The 12,609-nt window shown below is 49.3% G+C and overlaps 1 protein-coding gene across 1 annotated transcript; it reads left to right on the top strand.

Annotated features, from left to right (window-relative positions):
- Nucleotides 1-5,111: 5,111 nt before the first annotated feature.
- Nucleotides 5,112-6,803, top strand: KCNA1 (potassium voltage-gated channel subfamily A member 1). Its single transcript, XM_057702586.1, has one exon. It carries the CDS (start codon nucleotides 5,112-5,114, stop codon nucleotides 6,597-6,599), a length of 1,488 nt encoding a protein of 495 aa, XP_057558569.1. The 3' UTR covers nucleotides 6,600-6,803.
- Nucleotides 6,804-12,609: the final 5,806 nt, after the last annotated feature.

Here is a 12,609-nt window from a genome sequence, read left to right as displayed (position 1 = left end):
AGCTGAGGTAGGGCAAGTGGCCACAGGGCAAGAAGAAGGGCGGGGCAGGGAGACTCTGAGGAAAGGCCCCCATGGCCCAACACAGTAATAACCAAGACACACCAGGTCTCAGACTTTGTGTAGCTCACATTCTGGTGAGACAGGTGCTGTCCAATCCCCTCCTCCAGGAAATGACATCACTATCCATCTGGTTACTAAGGTTACAGACCTAGGAGATGTTCTTGAAATGTTTCTTTCCCCTACATCCCAGATCCTGCTATCTCTGTTCATCTTTGTTTTCAAAATGTAATCCTGTTCCTGCCATTCTCTTCCCTGTTTAAGCCATCTTTGCTTGTGCTACTTGATAACCTCCAATCTCAACTTGTTTCTAGTAGCCAAAATAAATTTTAAAAATGACAAATCAGGGAATGCCCTGGTGGTCCAGTGGTTAAGACTCTGCGCTTTCACTACTGAGGGCCCAGGTTCAATCCCTGGTCAGGGAACTAAGATCCCACAATCCATGCAGTGTGGCAAAAAAAAAAAAAGCAAATCATATTATGTTACTGTACAGATCCAAGTCCTCCAAAATCTTCCCATTGCAGTCAGAATAAAATGAGACATTCTTAGAGTGGCTTACGAGGCCCTGCATGAGCTGATCCCTGCCTACTTTTCTGACCTAGTTTCTCCAACACTCTTCCTTGGTCACTTCTTTCTAGCCCTCTTTTGTTTCCCAAATATGCTGAGCTTGTCCTTGCCTTAGAACCTTTGCATTTGTTCTCACATTCGTCCTTCTAATCTTCCTGTTCCTTGACCTCTTTCTTCTTGAAGCTCTTTGTTCAAATACTACCTCCGTAGAGAGGCCTTTCCCATCCATGCAAACCTATATTTGTCACTCTCTGTCCCCTTAAAATATTTTTGAACCTAAATTAGAATGTATGGTTTACTTATTTTTTTTTTTAATTTATTTTATTGAAGTAGAGTTGCTTTACAATGCTGTGTTAGTTTCTGGTGTACAGCAAAGTGATTTAGTTATACACACACACATACATATGTGTGTGTATATATATATATATATATATATACATATATACTATATATATAGTTTTTCATATTCTTTTCCATTATGGTTTATTACAGGGTATTGAATATAGTTCCCTTGTTGTTTATCCATTCTACATATAGTAGCTTGCATCTGCTAAACCCAAACTCCTAATCCATCCCTCCCCCATGCCCCCTGCCCCTTGGCAACCACAAGTCTGTTCTCTACTTCTGTGAGTCTATTTCTGTTTTGTAGATAAGTTCAGGTGTTATATTTTAGATTACACACATAAGTGATATCATATAATATTTACCTTTTTCTTTTTGACTTACTTCACTTAGTATGATCATCTCTAGGTCCATCCATATTACTGCAAATGGTATTATTGCATTTCTTTTTTATGGCTGAGTAGCATTCTGTTGTATATACTCAGGCAAAACTCAATTCGAAAAGATACATGCACCCCTACGTTCATAGCAGTACTATTCATGACAGCCAAGACGTGGAAATAACCTAAGTGTCCATCGACAGATGACTGGAATAGAGAAAATGTGGTACATATATACAATGGTTTCTTTGTTGATTGTCTGTCTCTCCCACAAGAATGTGAGCTCCCACAGGTCTGGGACCTCAGGTCTTAGTTATTACTATGACTCCAGTGCCAGAACTTGGCTGACACATAGTTGGAGTTCAGTAAACTGTGGAATAAATAAATACCTTCAGACCCTTACCAACGGCGCACTTGCATCAAGAATGAAGAGTTCCTAGCTCAACGACTTTCTTCCAATTCCTTGGCGGTCCAGTCCTGCTCTGAAGACATCTGCCAAGGATGTTGAAAATCTCCTGATCTTATTGTGCCCCCTAAGAAACCCCTGGGTTTAGGAACCTGGGATCTCATCCAGTCTGTAAGTCTCTTCTAGTAAGGCAACCTCCTGATACTGAATCAGGCCAAGAACATCCACACAAGGCCGGGAAGATGACAGTCTCAGAAATGTTGAAAAGAAGGAGGGGGCTACAGGCAGAGGGAGGTACAGGAGCAGGGTAAGATGCCCATTATTGCTAGGACATGGTCAGAAAATGTTCATCGGGTCTAGTAGTAGAGTGTTCTCAGATAGGGCTGTAGCCACCCCAGCGCTCACAGCAGCAGCAGCAGTGGCAATGAAAACAAGGAAATTGACAGTATTTCCATGCAGAGCTCCGTAGGTTTTCTTGTTTTGCTTTGCTTTTTTTCCAGTAAAGCAGTAGGGTGGAAAGGAAAGGAACCACGGAATTAGTGGGATACAAGAATATGTGTTTGGAGGGTGGGGGAAAGGCAGCGCTTAATCTGGGAAGGAGGAGTGTAAGAGAACTCATTGTTTGTAAAAGAAAAGCTGGGCTATGGCTCGGGAGGAGTGGAGGGAACAAATATTTTTTTCTGAAAGGAATGCTGGAGTCTGTATCTGGAGGAGGGACGTAACTAGTTCGGTACCCAGGATTGCTGCACTGCCTGGGTAACCCCGCCGAGGCCGCTGCTTCTCACTAGCCACAATAGAGTGGGGAGGATGCAATCTTTGGCTTTGATTAAAGAGGTGGGTGGTGTACGCGGGAGGCTTCGCGGTCGCTGCGGTGCGAAGGGGTGGTTCCAGTGCAGCCTGGGAGCCAATCGGCGGCGACTCCGGGCTCTTGCAGCTTCCTTGGAGACTCAGCAGCAGCTGAAGTACCCAAGCTGCTGGCTGCTTCTCCTCGCGCTGCAGGCGCCAAGGCGCAGCGCCTCTGGGGGCGCAGCTGGAGCCGCACTCCGAGTGCACTTCGCACGCCCCCGGCTCCTGCTGCCGCGCGCCTCTGTGCGGACCCTCTCCGGGAGAAGTTGCCAACCTTGCAAGTGGCCTTGGGAAGCCCCTAGGCCGGGAAAAGAGGCTTCGGGAGGAGGGACGTGGGTGGGAGGTGGGCAGGCGACTTGCTTCTCAGATTCTTTCCAATTAGCACCAAGTTGGCAGACAAGCCCATAAACCCACGACGCCTTTGGTTTCCCACAAGTCATATTCTCAGTATTTCAAAATAGTCTGATCGCCAGAAAAGTTCAGCTCCCGTCGTAGGTCAAGGAGGGACACACTCTTAGCCCTACCGCCTCGCAGTAGCGCGACGGAAAGCAAACCCTGGTGATCCTCAGCTGCAGAGCCCAACCCGAAGTCTGCATCTCTCCGAGGCCAGCGGGGACAAGCTGGGTCGGCCCTGCAGAGAGCCCCCTACGGGAGGGGCCGGAGGGCGCGCAGAGAAGCGGATTATTGTGGGACTGCACAAACGCCAGCCCATCCGAGTTGCTGTGCCAGGAACACCACCGCCTGCATTGCGTCGGACCTGACCATCTCCAATGTGAAATTCCCGGGAAGGTCGCGGCGGAGGACCGTGCGTGTTGCGGCGCTGTGGACCATAAGGGAAGGAGAATGGGTGGTCGGCTTTTCTGGCAGGAGAAGGAAAAAGCTGTGCTGGCAAGGGTGGGAACTGAATGACAGCCCCCCTCTGCCAAGCCACCCCCTCCTATTTTCCATCTACCTCCTCGATCCCGCCCTCCCCCGCCCTCCCCAACCCACGCCCGGGTGGGCCAATCGCTGCTCCGCATTCTGGCCGCTTTCTCAGGTTTCTGCTGATCTTGCAGCGCCCAGAAATGGACCGAGCGGACCCGCGCCGCACGCACCCTGCCCCACTCCGCGCTCGGAACGACTCCCGACGCGCCGCGTAGCCTCGCCGAGGTCCGCGCGGGGGTGCTGGAATCGGGGGGGACCCGCGAGCCATGTAGATCCAGGCCCTTGCTCGCTCTCCTCCTTCGGGATCGAATCAAGGGCTCCCACGGTGTTGGGAGGGGGCGAGAGCGCTCCGTATCGTCATTTGCTTCAGAGCTCCGGAGAGGGTGGCATTTTGCTTTTCCGCCCCGCAGCCTCCGGAACTCCCCTCACCCGAGAGAGAAGAGCGAGAGAGAGAGAGAGAGCGGCGTCTCTGGGTTGCCGGCCACGGGTGAGAATGAGGGTAGGGAATGGACATCTCCGCCATTGCCACCCAGTAAAGCGACTGGCCGACTGAAGGGAAGCAGGACGAGGGGCGAGGGCTGCGCTTTGGCCCCGGCGCCCCTCGGATGCTGCGGCGGCTGCGGCTCGCGCCCGGGTACCGCAAAGGCGACCTGCCGCATTCCCACTCGGGCTCTCCGCCGACTCAGCACCGCCCCTGCGCCAAGCGGGCCGGCCAGGTAGGGGGCTCCCCAGTTCGGGGCTGCAGAAGCGGGGCTCGGGGCGACGTGTGGGGGGAGCTGGGGGTGCGGGGATGCTGCTTGGACTTAGAAGTCCCCCAGCGTCTCTTGGCGCTTTTCCGATCTCTAGTTTAACGAAGTTGTAAACAGATCGGCTGTCAGGCGTTGGGGAAAGTGGGATGGAAGAGCCCCAAACTTGGATTTCGGGTGTCTGCGTGTGTCTGTCTGTGTGTCTGTGATAACGTTAGCAAAAGTCCCGTGCTTTCTTAAAAAGCTAGAGGTCTGTGCTCTTCCGTGTCTGTCGGTCCGTCCCATGTGAACGCTTCTGATCTTCTGCCCCCGTATCACTTTCTATTTCTCTGCAGCGTCCATCGATTGCCCTGGTGGGAGCTTAGAAGGCAGCAGGCGAAGAGGGCTAGGAGGGGGGAGAGCCGAGGAGAAGCAGAAGGGGTGGCAGGCGAGGGGATCTGCTCAGCTGGCTCTGCCCCGGGTCCTAGGAGGGCTCGCGGAGGGGAGGGGAGGCCAGGGTGACCCCGAAGCGATGGCCCGGTCCGCTAGAACGGCGCTGCGTTAAGGCACCTCGAAGCAGGAAGAAACACCCACCCTCCTCCCATCGCCACCCCCACTCCCCACCCCTTCGGCGAAAAGCTGCACCCGGGGCTGCAGGCTAGGGGGATTCCAAACTGAGGAACAGGCGGGGTGGAGGGGACGGTCCCCGGGAGCCAAGCGGCGGAGCTCTCCACCTGCTGGCTCGGAAGCCCCGCCCCCTGAGCGCGGGGGAGCGGCGCACGCCGGTGGGGGGGGCGCGCGGGTCCCCCCCCCACCCCGCCTCCCTCGCCCCTCCCCGCCCCGGGCCCGCCCCCGGCCTCCACCATGACCGTGATGTCGGGAGAGAACGTGGACGAGGCCTCGGCCGCCCCGGGCCACCCCCAGGACAGCAGCTACCCGCGGCCGGCAGAGCACGACGACCACGAGTGCTGCGAGCGCGTGGTCATCAACATCTCCGGGCTGCGCTTCGAGACGCAGCTCAAGACGCTGGCGCAGTTCCCCAACACGCTGCTGGGCAACCCTAAGAAACGCATGCGCTACTTCGACCCGCTGAGAAACGAGTACTTCTTCGACCGCAACCGGCCCAGCTTCGACGCCATCCTCTACTACTACCAGTCGGGGGGCCGGCTGCGGAGGCCGGTCAACGTGCCGCTGGACATGTTCTCCGAGGAGATCAAGTTTTACGAGCTGGGCGAGGAGGCCATGGACAAGTTCCGGGAGGACGAGGGCTTCATCAAGGAGGAGGAGCGCCCCCTGCCCGAGAAGGAGTACCAGCGCCAGGTGTGGCTGCTCTTCGAGTACCCCGAGAGCTCGGGGCCCGCCCGGGTCATCGCCATCGTCTCCGTCATGGTCATCCTCATCTCCATCGTCATCTTTTGCCTGGAGACGCTGCCCGAGCTGAAGGACGACAAGGACTTCACGGGCACCGTCCACCGCCTCGACAACACCACGGTGGTCTACAGCGCCAACATCTTCACGGACCCCTTCTTCATCGTGGAAACCCTTTGCATCATCTGGTTCTCCTTCGAGCTGGTGGTGCGTTTCTTCGCCTGCCCCAGCAAGACAGACTTCTTCAAAAACATCATGAACTTCATCGACATCGTGGCCATCATCCCCTATTTCATCACCTTAGGCACCGAGATTGCTGAGCAGGAGGGAAACCAGAAGGGCGAGCAGGCCACCTCGCTGGCCATCCTCAGGGTCATCCGGTTGGTAAGGGTTTTTAGAATCTTCAAACTCTCCCGCCACTCTAAGGGCCTCCAGATCCTGGGCCAGACCCTCAAAGCTAGTATGAGAGAGTTAGGGCTGCTCATCTTTTTCCTCTTCATCGGGGTCATACTGTTTTCTAGTGCAGTGTACTTTGCCGAGGCGGAAGAAGCTGAGTCGCACTTTTCCAGTATCCCCGATGCTTTCTGGTGGGCGGTGGTGTCCATGACCACCGTAGGATACGGTGACATGTACCCTGTGACAATTGGAGGCAAGATCGTGGGCTCCTTGTGTGCCATCGCTGGTGTGCTGACAATTGCCCTGCCCGTACCTGTCATCGTGTCCAATTTCAACTATTTCTACCACCGAGAAACTGAGGGAGAAGAGCAGGCTCAGTTGCTCCACGTTAGTGCCCCTAATTTAGCCTCTGACAGTGACCTCAGTCGGCGCAGCTCCTCCACCATCAGCAAATCTGAGTACATGGAAATCGAAGAGGATATGAATAATAGCATAGCCCACTTTAGGCAGGCCAATATCAGAACTGGCAATTGCACCACAGCTAACCAAAACTGCGTTAATAAGAGCAAGCTACTGACTGATGTTTAAAAAGCCAAGCAACGCAACTAAAAAGCACCCCCACTTAGCAGCTTGAAAGACTTAAAAAAACCAAACCAAACCAAACCCTGAGTGACCCAGGTCACTCTTTGTAGATACTTTACTAAATAGTCTTTGAATGCTCTGTTGAACTGTCAATGCATTTTTGCATTGCCAATCTTGGGGGGTGGCGAACCTGAAGCTTTCCGGAGCTATGAAAAAGAGAAACTATTTTCATTTTATTAAAAAATGAGAAAAGAAAGTGTATTTTCTAAAACTGGTTTAAAATCACTCAGTCCACGAACTAGTCTAGGTAAAATAAGGTTCATATGCTTCCCCATTTCTAATCCTTGGTGGCTTCTTTAATTCTTTTTTTTCATTTAAGAATCAGATGATTGCTTAGAAATATAAAATTAAAATTTGCATGGGACTCCAATATGAAATCTTGGCAAACCACACAGCACATTTTAAGACGGTGCATCAGATGTATTATATGTAACATGATCTACCAGCCGAAACAGGCAATGAACAGATATTTTTATTTTGATTAACCGCACTGCATAGTCCAAGGTGAAAAAAAAAATTGTGTAAGACTGGTTCACCCAAGCACCTTAGAAATCTGATACTGGTCCTGGTCTGTAGGGAGTTTTCCCTCGGCCCCATTTCCTTCTGATTCAAACTCTTCTCTAGGGAAAAAGATAACTGAATGCAATTCATTGATGCATCTGCAGTGCTGCTACGATTCTCAACTGCAGATGTGCCCAGTGGGTGTTTTCTCACCAGTCCTGCTCCCTGACCCCTGGCCTCCAGAACTGGATGTAAAACCTTAGCTTCCTTATTGCAAGAGAGCACAAATGGAACTAAGTGTAAGCATGTTTGAATCTGATCATAATTTATTTTATAATCGCATGCGGAGAACGTTAACTCAGACAATAGGGGATAAGCTTACTTTGGAATTGATTCTTCTAAAAATAGATCCTTCTTCATTTGCATTCACCAAAAGTGCACTCCTTCATTTATTAACTATTTTTCTTAGTAAATAAAGTACTGTATTTAAGTACCTATGTTAGTCAGCTGGGAACAGTAACTTTTTGGAGCTCAAAGCATGTTTTCTTATTCAGCATTATGGCCGATTTGATTAAGGTGTACCTTGAATTAATTAGTGCATGATTAATTTAATGTAAAAGCATTTAAAAATAATAAAAATTATCAGTTTGTGGGATGAAGGGCCCAAAAGAAATAATGGGGGGGGGTGGGGGAGGGGGGCACTCAGTCAGTTTTCCTGCCTTTGCTCAGGGAAATGTCAGGTTTCTGTGCAGATGTAGGCAGAGAGAGGACCAGTCTGCCCATCCCTTAACGGGAAGCTCTGTGGAAAACTAAGTTATCAAGGTATATATAGCAACACCTAAGAACAAGTATTCTTTCTAGCTGAAGAGAAACACAAGCAAAACAAACAAACAAACAAAGGTGCAATATTGCATGTTTTTTGGTGCATTCTTAAGATGTGAATGAACATGTTTCTCCATCGTATGCACCCAAAGCAGAGCTGATTTCTTTTTGCAGTCATGATTTGAAGTCTGTAGAGACTTCGGCCCTCCCCTGAGGCTCCCTGAAGAAACTCAACCAATTGATTTAATAGTTGCTTAGTGCCTTTATCCTGTACCCACAATGAACTGCAGAAAGTGCCTCTGTTAACACAGCTGAGAAGTTACGTAACAAAAGGGAGGAAGGGTGGGGGCACAGATATTTTGCTTTTCCTTTTTCCACCCTCGCTGCCTCACTTCATGCTGTGGGGACACCGCGCCATCCTGCACCCTGGACAGGAGAGACCCGGGAGGGTGCTCTCTGGCCATCCACTGGACTCAATCCCTTTGGCAGCCTCACATGGGCTGGACACTGGGGCCTGAGACCCATCTTCAGAATGGACACGAACCTTGAACTGTTTTTTCCTCTTCTCCACCAGAAGCCAATATAAAACTCTTGGGGAATTTGTTTCCTATCAGGGGTCACTCTGGACAAGCAAAACTTTCTTGGGTCCAGCCAAGGACGGTCCTGGCTTGTTTCCGTCCTCCTCTTCTGTCTGCAGAAGCACTTTGCCACTCTCTGACAGTCTGATCTTTGCAGGCATCATTGTGGATGTGGGCACAGTCGGTTCAGAGTAAGCTCTCCTAGGCCTCCCCTCCTGGCCCACCCTCTTCAGCTATTACCTAGGATGCTCCTATGAGATTCCCACCTGGCAGTCACCGCACAGGCTGAACATCTAACTTCTGTCGCCACTGGCACCCAGTCCAGAGAATAGTGTGGACCCCATGCTTAGCTGAAAGAGAGCCACGTCACCCGGGCCTCTGGAGGCCAGCAGCCGTCCACTGACGGGGAGGCATGCACAGCTTTTTGAAGGACCCCAGGTGGGGACCCTCATTCTGCACTTAGCATGTGGCTGCCTGCTGCTCAATGCCTTTCATTCCTGCGCTGCAGCTTCTGGAAATCTTCCCTGTGACTCCGCCCCCTCCCCATCCTACCCTAGAACAGCAGTGAGGGCAGTAAACCAAGAAACTGGGGTTACACCCAGGCTGCCTGATTCCTTTGAAAGAAAGAACGTGGATGTTTTATTTTCCTGTGTGGCTTCTGTGAATCTGTAAGAAGGACGTGACACATACCAAGGAACACAGGGGCCAAGGACTGCATGGCATCCAACCACAGGGCATTCGACCCTCCCTGTGATGTTTCCTTGAACCTTGACCCATCCTGGCTTTTCCTCTCCTACCTGCTTCTAAGTTTCCAGTTGGGAAAAAAAAATGCCAATCTCGCCCACATCTTCGGGGATTATCTTGCTCTTTTATTTAGGCTTTGAAGTCTAGGACACTCCGAACTTGAAACGCTACGCTCTGTCAACAGCAATAATCTGCTCGGTACTGTGGGATGGATGGGTCAGAGGATGAGAAAACAGTACCAGAAATGAAAAGACTGGCTTTGGCTACCGGGTACACCTCTCACAGCCACACACAGCACTGGATGGAACCTTGTGCATGTGTAACGGGGAACAGTGCTGCCTGCAGGGAACCTGTCCGCCTGGGACGGGAGGAGCTGCTGGTATGGATTTGGGTGGTTTGGGGAAAATGGATGCCGCTTCTTCATCTGTAGCTCATCAAAACCAAGTGAGTAAGAGTGGAGGACAGGAATTATCTGTGTAGCATAGGCATGCGAAGTTCAACAAAGCTCTTCCCCCTTGCACAGGAATGAGCTGAAATGTTTTTGTGGACCTGAAGGTGCACTTAACAAAACTGCCTATTATGGAATGACTATCTTTTTGGTTTATTTCCTTGTATTTATTTAATCAGGCTTTCTACCTTTCCGTCCCCTTCCTAGGTCTTGAGCTTTCATGGCTCTTGTCTTGAATACTGGTTTTCTCCAGAAGGAGAAGACTTCTGACGTGTTGATAGCCATAGCTCAGCTCTTCCCGTGAATTGAAGCCCTAGTTCCATAGGGTGGCAGTGGAAGGGTTGGGTCCGCCCCTTCTCCCCGCTGGCTGTAGGCCATCCCAGAATCTCTGAAGTGGTTAACTCAGCTCAAGTGATCTGGATTAGAGAGAACCAAAGACATTCATTTCCTCTGTCCTCAGATTCAAAGAAGACTGATCGTAGCCAGGAAAGGCATTTGTTTTTGCACCTCCTCTTCCCCATCTGTACCCAGCCCTCCCTCACTACCCCCTTGAGAACTGAGTTCTAATTATCAGTTAAGATATTTCATCAGGAGCGGGTTAGCGAGTTAGCCTTGCAAAATCAAAGAAACCAATAGCAGAGTCTTCTCCTGGAGCACGGCTGCTGCACGGAGGTCATTTCTCTAAAATGAAATCGTGCGGTCGGCCTAGGTTCCCCTATGGAATCTGGACTCACTTGAGAATAAATGAAAGAGAATACATGTAAGTGGTGAATGCAGAATAGACTTCTTGAAGTGGAAATCTGGTTTAGTCCATCAGGGCCTTCTTCACGTTGTGTATAGTCATAGATTTTTCAAGTGAGTTAACCTCCAAAGAGCCAGTAGGAATAGTTTCCTAACCCTCCCATTTAATATAGGAGGCCTCAAAACACATGCTTTTTAAAAAATTGAGTTCCTTGTTTGGTAGATGAGTTGAACAAAAGGAGAAAGAGAAGAATCCCCCACTGTTTTCCTGGGAACGGCTCACTCCTGGCAGTGGGGAGAATTGGTGATGAGTGATATCCACCCAGAGAACAAAATTGTTAGAACGTCAACTGCTAAATAGCCATTTTATCTTCCCACTTTTTCAAGAGAAGATGAAGTCTTTTGATGTTTATGTTCGTTTTCAGAAGACAAACACAAAATTTTAAACCGGACACAACCCAAGTTAATCACCATCTCAGGAGGTGGCCTGTGGCCCACCACACGGTGTATTAGTGCTCGTATTTATATATGGAATTTCAGGGTATACACGGCCATGTCCAGCATGACTCAGGTAAACCTTAGAAGAATGTACGTTACTTACCATTTTTGTAAAGACGCGAACAGGAGCTGAGTTGTTGACCATGACTGTTCTATTACCTTGGGTCACTGTGCGAACTCATTCAAGGTACGGATGTGAAGTTTGGAAGTCTGGGGATCAAATACCAGTATCTCTGCTCAGGCAAAATGACCCTGGGCTTTCTTGGGAAGCTCAGGTGTATGTGAGCTGGGAGAGGCCCTGCTGCCCTCAGGACTCTTAGCTTTAAGGAGATTAGCCCTAGTTGCAGTGATTTTCATTTAGGGGTAAGTAGGAGTTCACTTTTTATGACATGAGACTTCAAGGAGGAGAGAAAAGTTTGGTACCACAATCAGAGAAGAAGAAGTGGTGTAAGGAAAGAAAGCAAAATGAAACAGAAAACCCCCTGTGAGGTATTCCAGGTCAAAGTTGTCTCCTTTCCAAACACCTGCAGACACACCTTTCTTCTCTTTCCTGCACTGTTTAGAACCGTTTCTTCAGCAGCTGTAAGTAGAAAGCATGGGCTCTATATGACATACCTCTAATCTTAAAGATGAAGTCTTACCAAGGTTAAAAATCCCAGTGGACTAGTCTTAATTCTAAGTGCACCATCAGGACGACAAAGCATTTAAGCTGAAAAAGCACTATTGCATTTCTTGAGTTTGCCGGTTGCTGACACCTTGCGTTAAGGACGTGTCTCATTTTCACCTACTGTGCATTTCCCCTGCCCTAACTATTTCGTAGGTCGGGTAGAGGACATTGAATGTTATGAATCGAGAACCTAATTGAAGCGCATAGTTTCCATCTATGCAATTTTACTTGCTTTGTCACTTTATGATCTGTTCATATTTGGCATCAATTAAAGATAATTTTTAAGGATCTTATCAAGGAATGTCTTGGCTGGTTCTTTGTTTCTTGTGTAACTGGTCTTTCAGGAGCCCTTTCTTGTGGGGGGGGTCTCTTTAACACGGTGAATCCAAGATGCGATGGAAGCAACCTCATTTTCTTTGAAACTCAGGGACTATTTCTTCTGTACAAGGCAATATACCGGGTTTGAATTTTGCCAATAAATTCACCCTTGGGTCTCAGGTAGGATCCCAAGAAGAGGCTGTTGGAATTTGGCCTGTGCAAACCGTGGGGATCAAGGTTTGAAAAGAAAAAATGGAAATGAAGCCCAAGGGACTAAAGCAATTGATTATATTTGGTTAAATTGTTTTTGATGTGAAACTGTATCCTTCATCCACAGACCAAGCTTTTCAGGAAGAATAGTGATGTGTGTGTGTGTGTGTGTGTAATAGCCCTGTGGTCTGACATCCAATACCTTGATAGTTACACAGTGGTGTTAGAAGTGATTTTCATGTGGAAAAGCAAAGTGATTCCTAGATGTTCTTTACATATACTTTTCCCCATAGTTCTGTGTGTGGTTAACATCCTTTCTTCCTGGTAATTTTTTAGTGACTCATTGGTACATTTGCTTTTGATTCTTCCTGAGATTTAGAGGTTCTCTTTTCTTCCTTGTGAATATCACACTTCATACAAGGTCTTTGC

Source organism: Hippopotamus amphibius, chromosome 12 (assembly GCF_030028045.1).
Source record: "Hippopotamus amphibius kiboko isolate mHipAmp2 chromosome 12, mHipAmp2.hap2, whole genome shotgun sequence".
NCBI classification, from domain to species: Eukaryota; Metazoa; Chordata; class Mammalia; order Artiodactyla; family Hippopotamidae; genus Hippopotamus; species Hippopotamus amphibius.
Note: the sequence above shows the minus strand (reverse complement) of the source record. Positions and strands in the feature narration are given on the sequence as shown.

Coding starts and splice junctions, on each gene's coding strand:
- KCNA1 (XM_057702586.1), top strand. CDS start 5,112: ATGACCGTGATGTCGGGAGAGAACGTGGACGAGGCCTCGGCCGCCCCG.